Source organism: Lissotriton helveticus, chromosome 3_2, assembly GCF_964261635.1.
Source record: "Lissotriton helveticus chromosome 3_2, aLisHel1.1, whole genome shotgun sequence".
NCBI lineage: Eukaryota > Metazoa > Chordata > Amphibia > Caudata > Salamandridae > Lissotriton > Lissotriton helveticus.
The window spans coordinates 323484370-323508281 of record NC_136062.1 but is presented as its reverse complement, the minus strand read 5'-3'; the positions used below and the strand labels follow the sequence as shown (position 1 = coordinate 323508281).

General features: G+C 44.3%; 1 protein-coding gene across 2 annotated transcripts in view; it reads right to left on the bottom strand.

The window, feature by feature from the left end:
* Positions 1 to 23912, bottom strand: part of LOC144825992 (sodium-coupled monocarboxylate transporter 2-like) — a 219457-nt gene that overhangs the window by 181206 nt on the left and 14339 nt on the right. The window contains exon 1 of one of the 2 annotated variants that reach the window (XM_078684211.1): positions 14891 to 15401. The exons of the other annotated variant lie outside the window; for it this stretch is intronic. Within the exon in view, the coding sequence (XP_078540337.1) occupies positions 14891 to 15247 (357 nt within the window). The 5' untranslated portion in view covers positions 15248 to 15401. Of the gene's footprint in view, positions 1 to 14890; positions 15402 to 23912 lie in introns of those variants that run through there. 2 annotated transcript variants of the gene reach the window in all.

The following is a 23912-nucleotide window of genomic DNA, read 5'->3' as shown; positions in this document are numbered from 1 at the left end:
ATACGGACTCAGCGTCTTCTCCTTCACCGATGAGACACATCTCATCCTTTCTCTGGCCAAAAATTCCTCGATCACATGCCAGCTTAGGAATTAGCAGAAAAGCATTGATAAATCCAATAGTATGCTATTATTGAATTTAGGCTCAACTATACAGAAAAGAAGTTATAAGACGTTCTTGACTGTAAGCCAAAATTCAGCCTACCTGCCCTCTTCCCTGATTTATCAGAGTTAACAAGATTAGCTAGGCTGCTTTGATGAATTTATAACGGGGCAGCCAGGGAGAAAGGCTATCTAGTTGGAGCGGGTCCTGCAACATAGGAATGCCAGAGCAGGGAGGGAGGGGTCCTAAAACATGAGCTTCAAAGGAAGAATGGGATAGGCAGAGCAGACCAGGCTTGTCTTCTTCCATCCCTCTGAACCCAGCTAGATGGCAGTCTTAAGGAACACATTTGCTGATGTCATGGGGGAGAGCTATGAAAAGTAGCCATATTGGAGATTGGTTTAACTAGTTCTTGCTCCTCTGCTGAGATTTCAGCCTTATTGAATTTTGGAGGAATAGTGTTTTCTGGGAGACCATTATATTACACTTTAGAGGAAGTGGTCATGATGTGAGGTGTTGCCCTGTTCCTCATTGGACAGGAGCCTTCCTGCTTGACCCCAGACAACACTGAATAAGTATCTGAGAGGGACAGAGCTTATCGGATCTGCTGCTTGAAACTAAGCGTAGAAGAAGGCTAAACTGCGAGAGTCGAGCTGGTGACCTTCAACAGCAAGCTAGGTTGCCCTGCTGGTTTGTCCTGCTGAAAAGCTCTGGGGGTATGCTTGCAAAATTTGCCCCGGGGCTCCCTTGAAAAAAAGCCGGCAGAACCCGGACCTGGAGAAGAGCATCGAGGGACACTGGCAGAAAACGCTCAAGAAAAGTTTCTCAGTCCTACGGTAAAAATTTGAGCGAACCTACCATGAGGGCTAGCCATACAGAGGTCCATAACTGTCGGCCTGAAACTATGACTTTGTCCCAGTCTAGTGTGTACAGATGTCCCAATAGGCGCAATAAGTTTTTATGTGCTATATAGTGCTAAATCTTTTTAAAAATCATTTCTCTGGTTCACTAAATTGGATGTTTTTAATTTTGGTGTCATTTTAAAGATGAAAATATTTCCTATTTTTAAAAATTGGTGTGGGATTTCTATTGTGTGTTATGTCTTATTTATTTACTGAATTTGTGTTTTTGAATGTTGTACATACCTGTTTCTGAAGGGAAGCCTGCCGGCTTGCAGCCAAGCTTCAATCAGCATGGAAATAATTTTCTGAGACCTATTCTGAGCTCTAGGCTGTGTTATCGCCGATTGCCAGTGGTAGATATATATTTACCACTGTTAATAATCAATTTTACAACACAGTGGCACAGCGAGCAAGGGATTCACATTTGAGCATCCTTTTGGCCACTTAGGGCGAACATAGCAAACACAGCAAGATGATGGATGGAGTGCTAAAACCTTTTAACCACTCACCCTCATTCAAGAGATCTAGGTTGAATCTAAAATTATTTTGTTCACTTTGCCACCCCAGCTTGTACCCAGTCATATGCAAATCAGCCTTCACCCTGCTCCTCATGCGAATAGTGAAGCCCAAACTGCTAGGCCAGCTTCTTCATGGACCAGAAACAAGCATCCTGGGACCAGTTATGTGGCATCACCCTTCATCAGCCAGACTCGCTTAAATCCAGTGGCAGAGTGAACAAGGCACCCACATCTGGGCCTACCCCTGGCCACTTGCGGCGAATATAGCAAACGCGTCAATATGATGGATGGAGTGCAGAAACTTTTCAACCACCTACCCCAAGTCAAGAGATCTGGGTTGAATCCACCAGATTCAAGCTTGCCTGGCTGATCTCTGGTGGTTCTCTGCACATATGCAGCCAAGTGCAGCAGTAAAAACAAGACAGCAGGCCTTTTCGTTTATGCACCCAGATCTGGAACATCCTTCCTGTACAGTTGGTGGAAGGTTAGGCGTTTGTCGATGCATGCTGGCCATTTGCTTTGTAGGGGCTTTAGGTGTGGGTCAGTATCTTGAACCAGTCCTCTTTCCTGAATCGGGAGCCAGTGTATTTTCTTGAGATGGGGTGGAATGTGAATTCTTCTGGAGAGGCTGAGTATGAGTCTTGCCGCTGAGTTCTGTATTGTTTGAATTCTCTGCCGGAGGCGTGCAGTGATTCCTACCTAGAGCATGTATCCTTAGTCCAGTCTGCTGGTGATGAGGGCCTGGGTGAATAGGGGATACATGAAGAACTTGCAGAGCATGCGAAGGATGTGGAAGCAGGCAGAGGATAATGTGTTTACTTGTTTCTGTGTGGATAGCTTGTTATCCAGGATGATGCCGAGGCTGTAGGTGTGAAATGCAAAAAGAACAGATGATGAACGGAATGGTGAAGAAATCACAAATTCACTCCCAGTCACAGATCTGGATTAAATCTATCGATTTTTTCAGCCAGTGAAGCTCTGGACAGTATAAGATTGAAAGACCATGAGGCCGAGTAACTAAGAGACTTGGTGGGAAGGAGATCCCCATCCTGCTGTTGTGTGAATGGAAAAGGAGGATAGAAACCTTCAAACGCTCTGTGATGGGAATCATTGCCCTATTCTAGGCTGGGTGTAAATGGCTATAAAATGACTGTTACGGTCTGATTTCCTCAGCCTGGGAAGTTAATTAGGCAATCTATGAAATTGTGATACACTTCAATGTTGGATTGCGGGTCAAAAGAAACTGGTACTTGGTGATTAATAGCAGTATTACTGAACTGTTGTATGTTTTGTTATTGTGTCATACATATTTAGACAAAAACACTGATTCAAATTGTTACCTACAAATGCAGACAAATTCCACAGAGTATTGCTTGCCCACTCCTAATGACCTCACCTTGGATGTTGGGTGCCAAGAGCCCCTATTGTTACCATGAGTAAGTCTCATTTAGCGAGATTACTATGACCTCGTCCGAGACCCCACACCCTTTCTCATCCACTCTGGCAATGCACCTCCTTGTCCTCTACTGGTTGGGGGATGAAGTCACCTTTGATGCTGAGGGTCATTGGGAGCGAAGAGCCCCTATTATTACCACCAGTAATCCCACACAGTGGGTTTACTGAAACCTCGTCGTAGGCCCACCTCCTTTCTCAACCACTCTGCAAAGAGGCCTCCTGTCACGCTACTGGTTGTGGATGTAGTTCCCTTAGTTGCTGAAGGTCGGTGGGGCCCGAGCGCCCTATTTGTGACCACCAATATGTCCCACACTGCAGGATTGTTGAGACCTTGACAGAAGGCCTGTACCCTTTCTCAACCACTCTACAAACACGCCTCCAGGCCCAGTACTGGTTGCTGGATGAAGTCCCCTTAGCTGCTGTGGGCCACTGGGGCTAAGAATTCTATTGCTACCACCAGTAAGTCCAACACAGCGGGATTGGTGCAACCACATTGGAGGCCCGCCCGTTTCTCAACTACTCTGCAAACGCAGCTCCTGGTGCACTACAGTTTGGGGATGAAGTCATCTTGCCTGATGGGGGTCGTTGGGGTCCAAGAAGTCTTATTGGTACCACCAGTAAGTCCCACACAGTGGGATTACTGAGACCTCATCTGAGGCCCTGCCTCCTTTCTCAATCACTCTGCAAACGTACCTCCTGGCGCACTACTCATTGGGGGAAGAATTCTTGGGGTGAACACACTAGAAAATTCTGACCACACTGCCGAACTCTGTGTTCCAAGTGGAGCACACTATGCGCTCTTTCTCCCACCTAAAGTGAGGTTAGTGTTCCTTAACCGCTGTTATAAAAACTCTTCAGCATTTTATCCTTTTATATTTTCAGGTACCTCCACCAATATATTATTGTGCTGAGAATGCCTTCTGCCCTGCAATGTAGAAGATGAGCAGCACCTTTTAAGGCGTTCACTGGGACCTGTAACTTGCAAACAGTGGGATGCAGCCCTGCCAGGGTAGACTCATTTTCAATTACACTGAATGTAAACATCTTGTAATCTGCGTGAAGTTACCTCTATCACATTTCACAACTGAGTCAATTGAGTCAAACTGAGCCTAATTCTAATTTCCTGATGACACACTCTCATTTTAGATCCCTGAGTTACATTTATCTACTGTAATGGTATTTATACTGATGCCCTCTATTATCGATGCTTAAATCCTTTACTGTCCAATCCCAGTTAGCAAAACTGGTCTGTGATTTTGAAAAATGGCATGACCTAGAGCATGTTGCCCTCCGTGTTATATCCTATCTTATACTTTAAATGCTTCTCTGCCTGCTGCTAGACAATCCGTATCCTACGCTGAACAGCTATTAGATGCATTTAACCTAATGCGCTACGTGCACCCAAACTGATCTACCTCATTGTGGGGGTTTTTACCTTAAAAGTTTCCTAATTAGCTGCTGGATAATTTGTATCTTAGTTGGAATTGCTCCGAGATGTTTTTAACTTAGTGCGCTATGTACTCTCAAAATGATCTACCTCACTGTGAGACTGTTATTTTTTATATGGTTTCTTACCTGTTTGCTAGACAATCTGTAATGTTTGCGGAATTTGTGGCTGGTTGTTTCTAACCTCATGCACTACATGATACCAAATTGATCTTCCTCACTTTAATGCTTTTGTTTCAAATGTTTCTTTGCCTGCTGCTAGTTTATTTGCATTGTTAACCTAATATGCTATGTGCACTTAAAGTAATCTACCTCATTCTGATGCTTTTATATTTTAAATGTTTATCCTCCCAAACTGTGCTACCTCATCTTGATATTAAATTGCCTTGAATGTTGAACCGCTCTATTTGGCATTCTTTATTCGCCCCGTACTACTTACCTTTATCCCACGATCCGGAGCCCTAACTTCCTGTGGGAAAAAGATCATTGCGATCCTGCTCTCCCCTCTCGCTAAGACCAATCCCCCCCACTTGGTTTACAACAGTGACTCCCCAAGTCGCTCAAACTACTCTTCATATCCCCCCCTTCCTCACTCCCCCCTAAACTCCTTCTCATGTCCCAGCCATGCCACCCACCCTCCCCTCTCTCCTCCTGACCCAGCACTCTCCACACATGGCCCCAACTCATGCAACATCCTATACCCCTCCAACCTTTCAAATAATGGCAAGAAAAATTTCAAGCAAAACTTACGTACTCGTTACCCAGAATCCGTAATAGCCGATACCTACCTTAGTCTCACCTCGCCCATTAAATCGAACTACATTTTCTTCACCAAACGCCCCACTCAATGGAAAAGCACTTTCCTCTACCACCTTAAAATCTTGAAATCCACTAACATTCCATACGGTTTTAAACGGTCTACTTCCTCATCCCCCCTCTTTCTCGGTGATATTGACATTTCCATCTTCAAAACTGACAACATCATCATACAAACCTCAGACCACCACCTATCCCTCTTTGAGAAACACTTCAGTACCTTGAGGTACTAACTCTCTCTACCTACTCCAAATCCCACCCAGACCCAACTTCCAGACGACCCCATTCTGTCCCCTCCCCCACTAGGTCTACCCCTCCTGCTCCTACACATCAACCTAGTACAGTCTGGTATGCCTACTCTCCCGCTCACCCGCGACCAACCTTCACCTATCCTTCTCCCTTCCTCTAACCTTGCTCCTCTCACCCTGCCCCTACAAAACCTACATCATACCCCACCGCTCCCTCTGCTAATCTCTCCCTCCCTGAATGGCTTCCGCCTCCCACTGAAGTAATCCTTCCCCTCACCCCCAAACCACACTCACGACCATCCTCTGCCCTAACCAATCTCTATGCACAGCTTACATCCTGCAAACCTGCCGGAAGGTCTTTCCTACCACTCCCACAGATCCCCCTCCCCCTGCACACACAAGGCATCCTCCCCAGACAAAAATGAAACTCACTGCATCCTTACACACCCTTACAACCGAACCACCCCCTATTCTTCTAACACAGACGCTTACCAACATCGAGCGCAATATATCAAATGTGACCACCAAACTCTCACAGCTCAGAAAGGACTATAACACCCTCAAATCCCTGGTCCTCCCTACTTACAAGGATTACCCCTGTACCTGTGCCCGAAGCACGCACCTGCCCAACAAGTGGAGAACTATACCCGTGACCGAGCACGTAGGCCTCTCCGCACTGTGAGTGACCTATTCTCTTCTGACCTCTGGGACCTCTGTAATTCCTACCTTCCTAATCTGTCGGATCCCTACCTCCCCCCACATGCCAACCTTCCTGTGATTATGAGACAGAATCCCATCTACACACCCTTCCCCCGTCCCCCTGTTCAAATCACCACCATCCAATGCAATCCTACATTAGACAGCCCCAATACCCTCTCCTGCATGCTTGTGAACTGCCGCTCGGCTGTCAGACATGCAACCAAATTATCCGAAACTATTCTCATTGAAGACATTGACATCGTCTTCCTAACAGAAACCCGGTTCAAGGACCACTCGACAGCTTTTCTGGACCTAATGATCCCACCCGGCTTCTCTATCCTCAGGAAAGATAGGCCCATTAGGAAAGGTGGCGGCCTAGCTATAATATATAAAAACATCCTTAATCTCTCCCCTCTAATAGACTCTGACCACCAAACCTTTGAATACTTTGGTGCCGAACACTTGCCACAGGGCGCACCCCCCATCCGACTACACAACATCTACCACACTCCGGGCGAACCTCCTCTCTATGCCGATGAACTGTCCGACTTCATCTCACTATCCTCTCTTTCCAACTCCAAAAATCTCTTCTTAGGAGATTTTAACATCCATTGGAACAATGTCGAGGATCCTATAGTCATGCGTCTCATGAACCTCCTATAGATTAACGATCTCAAACAACTATGTCAACATCCAACCCACATCAAAGGAGCAACCCTTGATGCTATCATTTCTAGCAATGACCTTGCGTTCCTTTCTAGCATCACCCCCACTGACTGGTCAGACCATCACCTCATTCTTTTTAGGATTCTAACCAATCCCGCTTCCCCTACAAAAATCTCCAAACCCTTAAAATGGACCAGAAACCTTAGTCAAATGCCCTCTGAAGTACTTGAATCCGAACTCCAAGCCCAACTCCTTCTCACCCCTCTCTCCCACAGTGCCAACGAGCTCACCAAGCATTTTAACAAGACAGTCAAAGAGATCACTTAGCTCCTCCCAAACCTAAAAAAAACAAAGAAACATCCCATCCAAATCTTGGTTCAACTCTGATCTGAATAGCGAAAGGCGTTCTCTTACACAGACTGAAAGAACATGGAGACTTCACCCCTCTCCCTCCCATCTAGCCCTCCTCAGATCAGCAAGATCAAAATACAAGAAACACATCTTTAGGGAAAAGGGCAGCTTTTTCTGAGCACAACTTGATCGTGCCAAAAATCAGCCCAGAGAACTTTTCAATATTGTTAGAAAACAAACATCATCTGCACCCACTGAGCTGAAGGCCTCTTCTGAGAGATGTGCAGAAATTGCTAACTTCTTCTCTGAGAAAATCACCAATCGAGCTATTTTTCCTCCCGACCCAGGCTTTGCCTTCCCCTGCTGATAATATCTTTTCAGACCTGCCACCCACGTCGACCCTGCCCCTTTATCCCAACACTCCAACACATTGTCCTGTCTCTACCGCTCCTGATTCTATCCCCTACATCTAAAAAATAATGCCTCTTGGCTAAGTTTTCATCCGGTGACTGAACATGAAGTCCTCAACATCATCTCCAACCTAAGCCCACATTGCACTCCAAAGATCCTCTCCCCTCGAGCCTCGTCCATGACCTAAAACACATCTGTGCCCCTTACTGGACTTCAATCATTAACTTCTCTTTTGCAACAGGGTGAGTCCCCGACTCTCTACAGCTCGGTCAAATCACACCCATCCTCAAAATCCCACTGGCCGACCCGAATGACCCTAACAACTTCGCCCCATTTTGAACCTTCCTCTGCTATCAAAAGTACTGGAAAAATGTGCTCTCAGACAACTCGACAATCACATCTACAATTTCAACCTACTTGACCCGCTGCAATCCGGTTTCAGAAAAGGATGCAGCACGGAAACCATCATGCTTAAGATTGTCGATGACCTCCACCGGTCCCTTGACAATGGTGAGTCCTGTCTTCTCATTCCCTTTGACCTCTCCGCTGCCTTCATACGGTTCTTCTCCAAACACCTCAAACTGAAACCGAAATTATTCTCTTCTCACCTAAAAACAACAAGCTCCCAATCCAAGGCTGGCTCCCAGACCTCAATGCCCTTAATTGCTCGCTCTCCTTATCTAACTCAGCAATATCACTTGGCTTTAATATCGACAACAAACTCACTCCTAACAACCACATCAAAAATGCGGCAAAGGGAGCTCTCTGCACACTCCGACATACAAAAAAACCTCAAACCCTTCATTCCTGCTGACGACTTTAAATGGGTTGTCCAATCCCTTGTCCTCTCCAAAATAGACTATGCAAATGCTATCCCCACTGGAATTCCCAAAATACACCTTGCCCCCCTCAGATCGGTGCTCAACTCTGCCGCCAGGCTAATCACCGACTGCAAACGCTTCGACCACATCTTCCGAGCCCTCAAGGACCTAAACTGGCTACCCGTTGAGGGAAGATCTGCATACAAGATTGCCTGCATAACACACAACGACCTCCACCAACAATACCCACTGTATCTCTCTGACAAACTCAAAAAAGCTGGCTGCTCCAGGCGGACGAGAAGCTCAAATACCCTACTTCTCCCCCCCCCCCCCCCATCAAATGGAAGCACCACACACTCCCGCTCCTTCTCGGGAACACCTGGATCATCCGGAACGCTCTCCCCAGAGACCTGTGCTGCAACCCCTCGTACTACAGCTTTAAAAAAGAACTCAAATCCCACCTTCTCTCCAAATACTGGGGTCATTAATCGCTGCATCCAACTCTTTATTCATTCCTCATTATTCATACCACCCTTGATAGTCTTTTCTGTATGACTCTTCTCCCGACTCTTCTCCCCTCCGCTCTCTCTCTCTCACCTAGACTTTTTTTCCCCACTCTAATACTACCCCCCCTTTTTTAGTGTTTCTGTGTTAACTGTCTGTTGCGACATGTTTGTTCTCCTCATGGCCATAACTATTAGCCTATTTGTTAATTTAAGAAGTGTTTTCTAATGTGCAATGTCTGTATATTTTTTTGATCCCGTTGAAACGACTGTACTGACTGGAATTTTAATGCTCATGTAAAGCACTCTGTTACCTCTGGTCTTGCAGCGCTAGATAAAACTTTTCAAATAAATAAATAAATCACACAGTAATTTGTAATGAGCTGGATATATTCTAAGAAGCACAAAATGGCCACTCAGCTGCAAAGGGCACATGCTAGGTCTGTTCCTTGGGGAACACTAACCTACTGAAATACGCGAACCACAATCACCCCCTTCTGTTTCTTCCTGATGTAATTTGATTTAGTTTGTACAAGTTTGAGGTTTCAAATAGTCAGGTTTTCTTTTTCCACTCTTAGCTGGAGGGAGGAAGCGGGGAACTCAGCATCAAGCGTGTGAATTGCAAAATATTAGTACTAGTCCAAAACCTGGTTTCGTACATCAAGACCTAATGATAGCAACCATTGTAACTAGCTGTGTCATGTTCATTGCACAAGGGAATGTATTTCAGTTCCTGGTGATCATTTTCAGGTGGTTGGGATAGAGCCTCTCAAATAGGAGCAAATGTTGGGTCACACCGTATATAATATAATAACATAGAAAGTTTGGGGGTTGGGATCTCCAGCCAAGTGCCATCAATATTTTTCCCTTATGAAGCTTTGGAAAGTGCAAATTTACTACCTCCAGGAAACTAACTTTGTGGGTATAGAGTTGGAGAAATTAGAACTGCTGGAAGCTGGAACTTACTCATGGGGAAAGTTAATATGGATTGCGCCCAGGGTACCATATTTTATTTGAGATTGCCACAATATCCTCCAAGTTAAATTCTTAGACTTGCAAGAGATACACCTAGTCTGTATAGTGGAAACAATGAGAATATGGGGTGAAATTTCAACATGGTGTCAGCGTTAACAAATACTGATATATCCAGCTGGTATGGGGAACAGGGTGAATCCCATAAATGTATATAGATCACCTGGGTGAGACAGTGGCAATTCCTTGATGTTCGGGGTAGTTGCCTCTCAAAAGACATGAATCTTCATTTTATACTCTTAAGGTTGGATATCTTTCTAATCCAAATGAAGAGGGAGATCGAGTCAACCTAAGGTGAATATTTGAGCTGCACTAAGTTGGATCATAACTCACTGCAGCTACTGGTCTCACGAGGTGATCTGTGTGGAGTAATTCCCACATGGCATATACAAGTGGAGGCATTTATGGATCCTCCATTTTGCTCTCTTATAGGGGAGCAGATTGAGAATTACTTCAACGAAAATTAAGGTATATGCTGGATCCACTTTACTAGAGTGTGAAGCCTTCATGGTTGTGAATAAGGGGCATGCTTAAAAATACTAATAGTATTATGTTGACCGTCCGTAGAAAGTTAATCAAGATTGAAGAGGCGTTACAAGATTTCAAAATAAGTGTAAAATCAGAGACTGATTGTCACGGGGCATAGGTGATTAAATAAATTGAGTCTGCTGAATTAGTAGATAGACTTGAGGGGGTCACTTCTAAAGAATACATGAAGCAGCAACATGGAGAAGTGAGAGAGTAGGCAGGTTATTGGCATGATTACAGCGGGTAGAACATGAAATGATGCCTATCTTTGTCATTGAGGGTAAGATTGCCTTTGTACTGCACACACAGACAGGTATTATTGATACTTTTAAAAGGTATTATACATGACTGTACTTCGTTTGCAACAGTTTTGAGCCTGCCTGTGTTGAACAATTCTTGGTGTGAGACATCATTACTGACATATATAGGAAGATTTGGATGAGGATGGCAAGGCCGTACTAACTCATCAGTGGCCTTTGATACCATCCCCCATGACCGACTCCTGTTGAGCCTTCAGGAGTGTGGGTTTGGGGGTACGGTACTTAACTGGATTGCCTCCTTTATTAAGGATCGTCAGCAAATAGTCTGGTCCCCACCTATTGTCGCTCCTATCCCCTCTCTGAAGGTGGGAGTCCCTCAGGTCTCAATCCTGAGCCCCACTCTTTTTAATTTATACATTGCCCCCTTAGCGACTCTGGCCGAGGGGGACGGAGTAAAAATTGTATCGTATGCAGACAATATGCAGTTGCTGTTCACCTGCGAGAAAGACATGGATTTTAAAGGAAATATGATTAACTCCTGCTTATCAGAAGTGTTCTCCTGGCTCCAGTCTAATCAGATACACCTAGTCTGTATAGTGGAAACAATGAGAATATGGGGTGAAATTTCAACATGGTGTCAGCGTTAACAAATACTGATATATCCAGCTGGTATGGGGAACAGGGTGAATCCCATAAATGTATATAGATCACCTGGGTGAGACAGTGGCAATTCCTTGATGTTCGGGGTAGTTGCCTCTCAAAAGACATGAATCTTCATTTTATACTCTTAAGGTTGGATATCTTTCTAATCCAAATGAAGAGGGAGATCGAGTCAACCTAAGGTGAATATTTGAGCTGCACTAAGTTGGATCATAACTCACTGCAGCTACTGGTCTCACGAGGTGATCTGTGTGGAGTAATTCCCACATGGCATATACAAGTGGAGGCATTTATGGATCCTCCATTTTGCTCTCTTATAGGGGAGCAGATTGAGAATTACTTCAACGAAAATTAAGGTATATGCTGGATCCACTTTACTAGAGTGTGAAGCCTTCATGGTTGTGAATAAGGGGCATGCTTAAAAATACTAATAGTATTATGTTGACCGTCCGTAGAAAGTTAATCAAGATTGAAGAGGCGTTACAAGATTTCAAAATAAGTGTAAAATCAGAGACTGATTGTCACGGGGCATAGGTGATTAAATAAATTGAGTCTGCTGAATTAGTAGATAGACTTGAGGGGGTCACTTCTAAAGAATACATGAAGCAGCAACATGGAGAAGTGAGAGAGTAGGCAGGTTATTGGCATGATTACAGCGGGTAGAACATGAAATGATGCCTATCTTTGTCATTGAGGGTAAGATTGCCTTTGTACTGCACACACAGACAGGTATTATTGATACTTTTAAAAGGTATTATACATGACTGTACTTCGTTTGCAACAGTTTTGAGCCTGCCTGTGTTGAACAATTCTTGGTGTGAGACATCATTACTGACATATATAGGAAGATTTGGATGAGGATGGCAAGGCCGTACTAACTCATCAGTGGCCTTTGATACCATCCCCCATGACCGACTCCTGTTGAGCCTTCAGGAGTGTGGGTTTGGGGGTACGGTACTTAACTGGATTGCCTCCTTTATTAAGGATCGTCAGCAAATAGTCTGGTCCCCACCTATTGTCGCTCCTATCCCCTCTCTGAAGGTGGGAGTCCCTCAGGTCTCAATCCTGAGCCCCACTCTTTTTAATTTATACATTGCCCCCTTAGCGACTCTGGCCGAGGGGGACGGAGTAAAAATTGTATCGTATGCAGACAATATGCAGTTGCTGTTCACCTGCGAGAAAGACATGGATTTTAAAGGAAATATGATTAACTCCTGCTTATCAGAAGTGTTCTCCTGGCTCCAGTCTAATCAGCTCAAATGCAATCCTGAAAAGTCGGAGATCATCATCTTTGGCCATCCCCCCAGTAACGTGTGGCGGAATTGGTGGCCAGCCGATATATCTCCCCCTACAACTCCTGTAAAACATTTTAAAAACTTAGGGGTGAAGCTGGACGAGAAGGTCTCCATGCAGGCTCAGATTCACGCAGTTGTTGGATCCTGCTTTGCCATGCTGTAAATGTGAAAACAGTTTCTGGCTCTCCTGTCTATCAATCACAGGAAAACGGTAGTCCAAGCACTGATAGTCTCCAGGCTGGACTACGTAAATGTACTGTACCTAGGGCTGCAGGAGTATCTATTGGCAAGGCTGCAGGTGGCCCAGAATGCAGCAGCCAAAACAATACTCATGCTTGGTCCAAGAGCACGGATGTCCGCTCAGTTGAAATCCCTACATTGGCTACCAGTCCGCAAGAGGATCAATTTTAAGGCCAGGGTCCTGTCTTTTAAGGATCTCTACGGCAGAGGTGCCGAGTACATCAGGAAGGGAGTCCAGTTTTACTGCCCTCACCGCACACTTCAGTTGGCACGCACCCCCAAATACCACAAAGCTCGGATAAGGGGCCGCTCTTTTCTGGCACAAGCGACTCAACTGTGGAACATTCTGCCAGTGGAACTAAGACTGATGCAGGACCTTCTTGTACTTAGGAAGTCATTGAAAACCTGGCTATTCCACCAATAATATTCAATCTGGTTTTCATAGTACACAGAGAATGTTGTTATCACGCCTCAGCGCCGGGACACTTGATTAAGAAGCTGCACACTTTACAAGTATCCGTTTAATATAACATAACAATAGATATGCCATTTAGAGATGGTATTATCCCTCATTACCACAGACAGATTGCTGCGACAGTAAGAGAATTGGCCAGGAGCAAGGAACTGGTGAATGGATGGGCAAACACCAGAATTCTACGTGAACTTTAAGGTTAAGCTTGCCTCAAAGCTGTTTTCTATGTTTAACGACGAATAGAGTAAGGGTTAATTACCGTCATCGATTAGAGAAGCCATAATTGTGATACTACCAAAAACATGGCGTGACCCATTGCTGGTGTCCTCAAACAGATCATTTTAAACCTACTTTTCACACGTTGTTGTCTCTTAGTTCGGTCCTCTAGAGTGCAGCAATTCAAGCAGGTTAAACGTTTTGCTTAAAACAAGGGCAAACTTTATCTGCTTGAATGAAAGTCAACCGCTGTCTTCACCAGCACTGAGAACATCATACGGTAGCAAGACAGACCGGCACACACACAAGCTGGTTTTTGGTGGGCTGTGAAAGTCCAAGCAATGAAGATGCCTTTAAATTCTGTATTCATCTGGTCACATTTGCTGCAGATCAAAGATCAAGGTCAGATGTCAGATCGGTCAGAGATCAGGCTATGTCTTCTGACAAATGACTGTTTTTTAACACGAGGATTGGACTTCACAAACTCCTCTCACTTTGCGGTCAGAGAAAGAAAAGTAAAGCGAGGTTATATGACAATCTTGCTGGGGTACAGGTGTTTGAAAGGAAAGGCTGTGTGATGTCTTATTTTTGTAACACACAACAAAATGTAACCGGTTGTACATTAACTGTTCACATTCAGTAATTAGGAAAACAAAATTGAAGCCCATTTTTTGTAAATTCTGATGTGTGATGGAAACAAAGATTTTTAATAGGATCAAAAAAATCTAGACGCTTTACTTGGTGGTGATAAATATTCCGTAAAACCAGATTTCCACGCATTTTCTTTAACATGCTATGGCATACATATGCTGATAAAAGATGTAATTATTAATGTTGTCACCCATTATTCTCTTCTGACCTTACCTAAAGCTAATGTTTGAAGACAGGGTGTAATCTATTGCCTCAGACAGATGATGCAATACTACACCTCTGTTCTGTGTAATGAGTCGTATCTCTCCAAGTTTCACCTGCCCCATCAGCTTTGAAGCTTTTTCACACTTGTGCATTAGAAACAATAAATCACTTAAAATAGCAATGTATAAAATGCATCATCTGTTGGGGTAAGTTCACCCTGTGATGGGTATATATGGTAATACATTTTAGACTGTCCTTTGAAAGTAGCAAACTGATATAAAATGTTACTCTCTACATCCAAGGGCCGTCAAATGGCTACAGAAACATATAACAGGATATTTGCCTTCTATACCTTTTCAGCACACCAATGTAGTAAGATATATTTTATTTCCTTACCTCATATGTACTGGTAATTCCAGACCTGTAGAACACTGGCACAAAGAGTTCTGATGTAAATATGATGACAAATGTATAGGACAAAAAGAAAATAATGTAAGGTGCCCCAAAGCGATAGACCTCTGAAGGTGTCCCCAAAACTGTAACGGCGGACATGAAGCTGGCGGTCAGGGAAAGAGCCACTGGGCCACATGTCAACTGCTTACCCCCCACTAGAAAATCGCCAGTGGTTGTCTTCTTTCTCTCCTTGATAGCAAAAAATACTCCAATGCTGGCAGAAACCACGAGAAGAGCAGCGAAGATAACATAGTCCCAAACTGCAAAGGATATTCTGGCCGGTGGTATGAAATTCGACATTTTGAGTAACTTTAAAAAAAATCTAGATCTTCCTAAATGTTAGAAAAACAGCCAAAAGGATGAGAACTGCAAGGGCAATGTGGAAAGGGTTTTAAAGTAAATCCAAAATGAACATGCAGGAGATGTGCTCACCGGCCAGCTGGCACATTTAAGAGCAACACTGAGTTGTGTTCGCCATATATCACTTTCAGGTGATGTAATATATTGACCAATAAATCATTCCCTTTTCATGCAACCTTGTTTTATTGTGCCCAGTTAAACATTTAGGCAGTTCATTGTCATTGCAGGTGTTGGAGCCACTTATAATTTAAAATGTAATAGCTTAGCTTCATAAGGTTCTAGCATCTGAACTATGAGGTTAAGAAGTCAAGTGTTTTTAGTTCAGAGTTTTTATTTTAGTTCTTTATTATAGCCTTATAGCCCACTGCTGATGTCTATCCCTGTTGTTAAAGGCCCGAGCAGCATGCAAGGGCCTATACCGAAGGAGAGGGCTTTTAAGAACTGGAATGGCCTGAGGCATTAGGGCTAGGCTATTAAAACATTCCACCCACTGAGGGAAGACATTTTTTTAAATAAAAAGTGAGAAACATAAACACAAACATTGGAATGCTGGAGTGCCGGGCTTACACCAGCCAATATATGCCCAGAGCCACTCCATTGTCTTCAGCTTAGCTCTCAAGATTCCAATGTTCTAATAACCATTCCTCAAGATTATCTGTAATTACCTATGCAGCTATATCATGAAAGTGTGGGCTCCTGCAGGTCTAAGCTATGCACCTTTTTTATGCAACTGCTCTCTCTAAAGCAAAAGAATCACAGATGATAGACGGAATGCAGAGCAAATCAAACATTAACCTCCAGTCTAAAGATCTTGGTAAAATCCATTGTTCCTTTGATCACCATGCCATCCCAGTTTAGACCCAGCCATTTTGCTCATGGGAACCGTCCAGCTGAACTGCCAAACCAGGTCCTCCTTTGACCGGAAACAAGCATTCTGCGACCGGTTTCAGGGCATCACCCCTCATCAGGCAGGCTAGCTTGAAGCCAGTGGCACAGTTAGCCCGGGTACAACAGCTAGGCATAGCCAGCACACTTAGGGCGAGTAAGCAAAACACACACAGATGATGGACAGAATGTATGCCATTGTTCTGCATTCTGTCCATCAATTGTTCTTTTTGCATTAGTCACCCCGAGTGGGACGGGTATGCCCAGACGTGGGTCCTGTGCTCTTCATGCCGCTGGAGTCAAGCTATCCTGGCTGATGAGGGGTGAAACTCCAAAACCAGTCCTAGGATGCTTGTTTCCAGTACAGGCAGGACTTGGTCTGGCAGTTCGGGTTGGACTGTTTCCATTAGGGGCAGGGTCAAGACTGATTTACATATGGCTGGGTTCAACCTGGAATGGGATGGAGAGGAAAAAAACGATGGATTTAGACCCAGATCTCTGTACTGGGGTGAATGTTTGACATTGTTCTGCATTCTGTCTATCAATTGTTCTTTTTGCATCTCTCGCTGAAGCTCATAAATTTAACATGGAATAGGTCCGTTAGTTCATGAGCTGCAGACTGCACAGTTTGGAAAGCAACTACAAGCAGTTATCACTTGCTGTTTCCAAGCTGTGCACTAACAAGAATAAATTATTAGTTAAATGATGCTCTTTGGACAGTGCCTCACAGCTTGAATCCAGTGGCACAGTGAGGCTGGGACCCAAGTCTCGGCATACCCAGCGCACTTAGGGCGAGACAGCAAAAGACACACAGATGAAGAACAGAATGTATGACATTGTTCTACATTCTGTCCATCAATGGTTCTTTTTTGTGTTTGTCACCCGAGTGGGACGGGTATGCCCAGATGTGGGTCCTGTGCTCTCCATGCCACTGGAGTCAAGCTATCTTGGCTGATGCGGGGTGACACCACAAAACTGGTCCTAGGATGCTTTTTTCCAGTCCAGGCAGGACCTGGCCTTGCAGTTTGTGCTGGACTGTTCCCATTGGGTGCAGGGTCAAGACTGATTTGCATTTGGCTGGGTTCAAACTGGAATCGCATGGGGAGCAAAAAAACAATGGATTTAGGCCCAGATCTCTGTACTGGGGTGAATGTATGACATTATTCTGCATTCTGTCCATCAATTGTTCTTTTTGCATCTCTCTCTAAAGCGCATACATTTAACATGGAATTGATCCGTTAGTTCATGAGCTGCAGACTGCACAGTTTGGAAAGCAGATACAAGCAATTATCAGTCTGTGTTTCCAAGCTGTGCACTAATAAGGATCCATTATTAGTTAAATGATGCTCTTTGGACTGTGCGACACACGTTTATGACAAGGCCATTAGAATATAGGTAGAGAACATAATTTGTATAACTTATGAAAAATATATACACATTCTGGATGTACTGATACACACAAAAGGCACCAGACGGTGAACTGGCAGTATGCATTCATTAAACATCTATGATCCCTGGATATACATTGATAGAAATGGGATTCCTGGTTGGCTGAGGTAGGCACCCAGGCCCGGCAGTAACCACCTCTCTAATCAGGGTAAGCTAGATACACACTAAAAGATAACCTGTGCTCACCCTCTGGTAGCTTGGCACAGAGCAGGCAGACTTATCTCAAGAGGCAGTGTGTAAATAGTAACACAACAAATACACTACAAAAAGATTCCACACGTGTCTTAGCAAAATGAGACCAAACAACAATAAGTAGAAGCCAAGATATGAATTTTTAAAGATTAAATGCAAACATAGTGCTTAGAGGTCACTAGCGGTCAAAAATGTTACTTGAGGTCGCAATGGACCGGTCCAAATGCAAATATCAGGCCAGGCGTGATCGACGGAAGGAATACAGGACCCAAACAAGTCCATCTGATGAAATACATTGGATGGAGCTTTTGTCGATATCGAGAGTCTACTGCTTCATTGTTGAGCCACACAAAAGGGGGGACAGTGTTGGCATCGATCTCTGTTGAAGTGAACACAATGCGTCGTTGTCAAGCTGCACAGAGTGTCGTCATCAAGCTGTGCAGGCTGTGGAACCAGTGTCGTTCGACAGCCACTGCATTGGCATCGAAGGGCAATGTGAAGGAATTTCTCACACAGTCGATGCAATGCAATGAACTTTGATTAAAACAGCTGCAGAACTCACTTCTGTGACCCATAGTGTTGAGGAGGCACCTCAGGCATGGGTAGCACTCACAGAAGGTCCAGCAGCACCAGCAGAAATATAGGGAGTATTTTGTGCCCCTGAGACCTCAGAAAACAGGAGGCAAGCCAGCAAGCTCTTGAGATCGTTATGGGGGAAGGCAGAGTCCTTCCAGCAGAGTCAGGGTAAAAGCAGCAGGCAGCATAGCAACAAGCAAAAAAGCAGTCCTTCCAGAAAAGCAGTCCAGTTGAGTCCTTTAAGCAGCACAGCTGTGGTTCTGACAGAGGTTCGGTGGAAGATCTAGAAGTGTCTGATATTAGGGCATCAGAGACCCAGTACTTATACCCAAAAAGGCCTTTCATGTAGGGGGTGACTTCAAAGCACCTCTCCGAAGTGGACATGGATCCCTGTCAAGCCAGGACTATCTGCCAGGCTATATTTGGGGGTAAATCAGTGCTTTGTGTGACAAGACACTATCTATTGAAGTATATGTGTCAGTAACTCCCATTCCCCATGCCCAGGAAGACCCATGAGAATGAAGATGAATGTAGATTAGTGCTCAGAAAGCAGTTGAGCCTCACCTTTCTGTGTTTGTGACTGTCTAGAGAAAATGCACAAAGTGTAGGTGTCACCCAACCCAGACATGTACTGCAGCCGCGGCCCGTGGAGGGAGTTCAAGTGGGGCAGGGAGGCGGTGCGGGGGAGGGGCAAGGTGGGGGGAGGTAAACAATGGAATATGGATAACTGCAGGTAAGTAAACAATTTAATAAATAAAACAAATTTCGTAGTGCACCCTGCATCGCAAAATGCGATGCAGCGCGCGCTACGAAATTCATATTCAAAACACATATTTTGTTACACAATAAATTATTAAATATCTGGAATGAGACATTTGTAAAAATGCTATATGATTAGTGCATACAATGCACATAAATCATAATTTCTCTTTATTAGCAGTTTAAGGAATAATCCCATAAGTACATGCAGCGATGAAAGTTAGGTCTCTGCTACCATCTAGTAAAGTATGATATACAACCATAAGCAGTTACAACAGGGTTTAACAATGCGCAAGTTGGGTAGTTAAAGAGTTTAGAGCGGTTTCCGGTAATGAGGCAGATTATTTTAAATCTTCCCTCTTCCGGGGTGCAACCCCCATGAACATGATTAACTGCCGATTTATAATGCCATATTAATTGCATTGATATATCGAAAAACACTAGAGCACATTTAAAAAAAATCTTCTAAGGATCTTGAAATATGTGGCAAAGTCTAGCAGTAGAGTATATATGGAAGCACTGCAGCTGAGAATCCCTGAAACCTTTTTCAAGCAACTGCAAATGCACTGCAGCTGATAATCCCAACAGATTTAACTCTACCATTAAAGATGATTTACAATTGCATTCCATAGGTACTTAACATAACAGATCTATCTTCTCTCTATTAGGAATGTCAGCTTGTTAAATGTATTAAGGAAGTCACAATATTAACGTATGAGAGGGGTAGGCCTCATAGTGGTGAAAGACAGGTTTGGGGGTTTCTCTACCAGGACATGTAAAACATAAAAGGACATGTCCTACCTTTTGTTTACATAGAACACTGCCCTATGGGATACCTAGAATCTACATTAGGGCAGTAGCGGCCCGTGGAGGGAGTGATGTAGGGCGGTGAGGCGGGCAGGGGAGGGGCTGGGTGGGGGTAGTAGACACCAAAATGTGGATAAACTGAGGTAAGTAAATATTTAAATAAATGAAAATAATTTCGTTGTGCGGGCTGCATCGCAAAATGCAACGCAGCACGCTCAACGAAATTCAGTTTATTCATTTAAATGTTTACTTACCTCTGTTCATCCATATTCGGGTGTTTAGTACCCCCCACTCTGCCCCTCACCCACCCGCCTCACTGCCCCACGGAACTCCCTCCGCGGGCTGCTACTGCATTAGGGCTGACTTATATGTAATAAAAGGGGAGTTTAAGGCTTGACAATGGGGTTTTAAATAACAACTCGACGTGGCAGTGTAAACTGCATGTACAGGCTTGCAATGGAAGGCCTTAGACATGTTTAAACTCAACTGGAGTGGGTAGCACAAGCAGTGATGCAGTCCCACTAGTAGCATTTAGTTTACAGGCCCTGGGCATATGTAATGTACTACACTATAGACTCACAAGTAAATTAAATATGCCAATTGTGAATACATCAATCAAACCATGTTCGGGGGAGAAAGCACATGCACTGAAGCATTGGTCCGCAGTAGGAAAGTACTCAGAGTCATAAGGCCAACCAAAATAAAATCAGCCAGATATGAGGCAAGCAGGAAAAACGTTTGGGGGAAGACCACCGCTAAGGATATATGGTCTAACACATCACCAAAGCAAGGATTGCTTAAACAAAATTTTGTTAATTACCCTCAGAAATGTTTGAATTGTAACAGATACATTTAGGTTGAAGGTCTGCTGTTTATTTTAATAAGTTACAGCCTAATTTACAAAGGTAAATATACATGTGTAGATTTCCTGGTGTACAAAATTACACCTAGCCCTAGGTATGATTGTTTACATTTTTGCTTCTCAACAATTTTGAGTGGAGATTTAGACCTGCCTGTAGACTTGTATGTATCCACCTCCTTCATTGAGTGATTGGAGCCTTATGTATACAGAATTTATGAGTGTGAATTTATTACTAGTAACTTTTCACCTGTCGGTGGGACTATACACCACTTGGGTGGACAGAACCCTATGTAAAAAAGTATACATTTTTAAATGACAATTTCAAATATTGTAATGGAAAATATACATTGAAAAGAATGTATTAGCATTATTATTAACTTGAAGTTAACTGTTAAACAATAATTTCAAAAAATGCAACCTCACTTACATTATTTAATTTGGAATAAATTGCATTAAAAGTTCCGTACTCGGAGGGCAAGATGGCCGCTAGTGCGCTGTAGAGTAAGTCGCATTTACTCCCTCTCCCGACCGGGAGAATGAAGAAGGATTATTATCTAAGGCGGAGATGTGGCTGGTTTACAGGATAATACAGAAACTCCTAAAGAATACCGGACACAAAGATCCTCATCTTCAACAGCAAGTGTATACTGCGTGCACGACTTTGAAGGAGTGCTGGAAGCGTGTATATGGCGGCGTGAAGATAATGTCTCAGCGTACGAGACACGAGAAGGACAAGGATAGAGAGAAGCTCTTTCCGACAGTAAATGGTGCGAGTCAAGCACTGAGTGATAGCTCCCGGACCGGGACTATACCGAAAATGCCACTACCGTACAAAAGATCAACACACGCTGTGAGTGCGACTCAAGAAGCACAGCAGCGGAAAGCAGAAAAGGAAAAGAAAATAGGCTTAAAAGCAACACAAGCTGCAGCAGTACACAATGAAACATCGCAAGTAACGCAGAGTTTAAATAAAGACAATGCCAGGAGCGTACGGAGTATTGGTGGGACGGCAACCAAGGACGCCAGAGATGCAAACCTCAGAAGCCTACCTTGACAGAGACATTTAACATGAAGATATCGACTGGGGCTACAGTCAGACCCCCTGTGAGCCGCTCTCCCATGGGCGACACCCAGCTCGATGCGGGAGGAGAGAAGGCCGTCCTCGAGGACGTCGGCGTCGGGATTGCTAAGCAACCAGGAAGAGCCGCGGTGAACGATACGCTTCCCGCTGGAATAGACGGAGCGGCAGAGAACCTACAGAGCCGGAATCTGAAGCAGTCAGCTATTGGTATGAACACCACGGAGTTAACGGTGATGGTTGAGACGGAGGAGAACTTGCAAGGCACAACCCAGACCGGGAAAATACAGAATCGGAGCTCGGACCAACTAGTGACTGGCATGCCCCCTGGGAATTCAGCTGAGTTTGAGGAGACGGAGTCTGCGGGGACGGAGATTGGGAGGCTATCGGAAGTAGGTAGCGATGCCATCGCAGGGGCTGAAGGTATGAATAACGCCCAGATGATGGATGCATTGTTACAGGTAGAGGCGGAATTAAATAATGATGTAAGGCAGAAGCAGTGTGCAAAATGGGGGAGTCTCGCAAGTCTGGACTCACAGAGAGAACGTGAAGGGGATACGTTTTACTCAGTTAATGAGGGGTCAGATTCCTCTAGTGAGGAGAAGGAAGATATAGAGACTAGTGATATAAGTTCGGACGCCGAGGAAAGCAGTGGCTCTAAGGATATAAACACTCAGAGAAGGAGGAAATCTGCAGCAAAACGAGGCTCTCTAGTAAATATAAACAAAAAACTTGTATGGGATTATTCTGCAACATCTGGCATCTATCAGGAGGGCATTCAGGGGAAAGGCATAACAGGAGGGGAGGAGAGTGGAGCCGCACAGCATGCTACATTAGACCTGCTGGTCGATATGTTAAAACAAATACAGGGGGAAGCCAGGGCAGAGAGCCGTAGAGCAAGGCATGACACTAAAAAAATACAGGCTTCTATAAGAAAAATGAATAAAAAATATGAAGAGGTCGAGGAGAGAGTAGTGCTGGTGGAGGAAAGAACAGGAAGGTTCGAGGATGAGGTAACGGACTGGCAGGTGTTTAAGATGGAGCAGACAAAAGTCGTGGAGGATCTGCAGTGGAAAATCGAGGACTTTGAAAACCGCCAGCGGCGTAACAACGTGAGACTTCTTGGACTGGAGGAAGGTGTAGAGGGGCAGGATGCAAGAGGGTATGTCATTAAGTTATTAAAAGGAGCATTTCCGGAAGCACAGTGGCAGTGGGAGGTAGAGGTCCAAAGGGCACACAGGTTTCCACTAACAATAAGAAAGAAACGAGGTGGGAATCAGGATACTCTGCCAAGAGCCATGATGATCTTTTTGGCAACTTTTCGGCAAGACAAGAAATCATGGAAAAAGCCAGACCAGATTCTAAGAAAACATTTGAGGGGGTCACGTTCTTTTCGAGACCTGACTTTTGTCATGTGACTGTGGAGAGGCGGTGGCGCCTTAGGCAATTAATTGCTCCTTTTCGTCTGCAAGGTGCAGAGGCATACTTAATGTTCCCGGCGAAATTGAAGGTTATCACTGGAGGATATACTAGAATGTTTTTTTCAGAAGTAAAGGCGGGGGAATATCTAGAAGAGTTGACTGAACAACGTAGGGGGAAAAATAATACAGTAAAAGAGTGATGTATTGGCTTTAAAATTTGCGGGGAGGAGAGGGAGGACGATACTACAACGCGAGCAGTCACACATAGGTCATGCATGACCTATTTGCCTGTGAAAGTGGGGGGAGGGGGAGGGATGACTGTGGGAGGGGAGGGCAGGGGAGGGGGAGTGGGGGGAAGGTTTGGTGATGGTTGGGTGGAGAAAACAGCACAAAATGACAAAATACATAAAGAAGAGGAAGCATGGGTATATATAATGAAAGAAGAGAGTTTTAAGTTGGCAGGCAGTATGGAAAATCCTTGTAAATATACAAGGCGTTAAGGGTGGCCTCTCTGAACATATGTGGATTGAATAACGGAGGGAAAAGGCAGAAGGCTGCAGCTATGCTAAGGAGGTT